The sequence below is a fragment of the Trichinella spiralis genome (genome assembly GCF_000181795.1).
Source record: "Trichinella spiralis strain ISS 195 chromosome Unknown Scfld6131, whole genome shotgun sequence".
Classification (NCBI taxonomy): domain Eukaryota; kingdom Metazoa; phylum Nematoda; class Enoplea; order Trichinellida; family Trichinellidae; genus Trichinella; species Trichinella spiralis.
The window spans coordinates 20-1,187 of record NW_003533070.1 but is presented as its reverse complement, the minus strand read 5'-3'; the positions used below and the strand labels follow the sequence as shown (position 1 = coordinate 1,187).

The following is a 1,168-nucleotide window of genomic DNA, read 5'->3' as shown; positions in this document are numbered from 1 at the left end:
TTTGGGAAGGAGGTTGAGAGATGTTGAGGGGGGCTGGCCTTTTCTACTTTTCATGAACGCCGCGCGATTTTCGCCGTTAGATCGTTAGAGTATCGAACTGTTGGGGATGACGAAGCAAGCAGATGTGGTACTGAAAAGGTAGCCGGCGTTGACTGTTACTTCCTCGTGGGGGAGGCTGGGACCTCTTTCTTCATCCGGAATGGCCTCGGTCAGACGGTCTCAGTTCTAAGCCCCTTGAGGAAGAACAAAGTTATGAGCGTTTTAGGGGGGGCGATCCAAACTCGCCATCTGGACGCCTGGCTCCAATGCAAGCGTCAGGGTAAGACGGCAAGCTGTGTCGTACTCGACCGGTCTTCTTCCCGTTTTATAACGACTGGAAGATACACCAGCTTTGCTGCTATGCGCTTTGCGTTGCCCGCTCGCCTGGATTTCTTACCTTGCCGGGCGAGATCCTCTCTACGCTCGTACCAGAACTGTCGGCGGTGCGGTTACGACCGAGAGACCCTGCCGCACATCCTTCAGCACTGTCGGCAGTTCAGCGCCCCCGCTTACCAAGCCCGGCATGACGCAGTTCAGGGACGCCTGGAAACGGTCATGCGTAGGCGGTTCCCCAACCTCCGCGTAAACCGGGCTCTACCGGAGATTGGGTCGAACAAGCGGCCTGATCTAGTGGTCGTTGACGAGGAAAAGCGGTTAGTGATTCTGCTTGATATCGCAATCGTGTTTGAAAACACTGCCGCTGCCTTCGTCGATGCCCGGACCAGGAAGTGGGCGCACTATGAAAAGGAGATCCTCGCCTACCGGCTACGAGGATACTCCGTGACGTACGACGCCATCGTCGTCGGTGCTCTGGGGACGTGGGACCCGAAGAACGATGCCATCCTGAAAAGGATCGGTGTCGTCTCCCAAAGGTACCTACGGCTCATGAAGGTTCTCGTGGTGTCCGAGATGTTGGAACATTCTTTCACGGATCTACAGAAAACACCTCGGCCTGCGAGACCTTCTCCCGGACACCGGCACGAAACGGCGACCGGTTGGGCACGACGGAAACAGACCCCACCCGGGTGGGTGATCCTCCGTCAAAAAAAGCCGCAATAACCATTAGCCGCTTAGGGGCATCAGGTGGGGAAATGCCCTGGAACGGCGGTTCCACGTCCCCCCGTCGGGA

At 57.0% G+C, this 1,168-nt stretch overlaps 1 protein-coding gene across 1 annotated transcript; it reads right to left on the bottom strand.

Annotated features, from left to right (window-relative positions):
* Positions 1 to 261: 261 nt before the first annotated feature.
* Positions 262 to 960, bottom strand: Tsp_14932 (hypothetical protein). Its single transcript, XM_003366349.1, has 4 exons — positions 920 to 960; positions 802 to 882; positions 638 to 776; positions 262 to 423 (listed from the first exon to the last, which is right to left on the bottom strand). The coding sequence occupies exons 1-4, from the start codon at positions 958 to 960 to the stop codon at positions 262 to 264; spliced, it is 423 nt and encodes a 140-aa protein (XP_003366397.1).
* Positions 961 to 1,168: the final 208 nt, after the last annotated feature.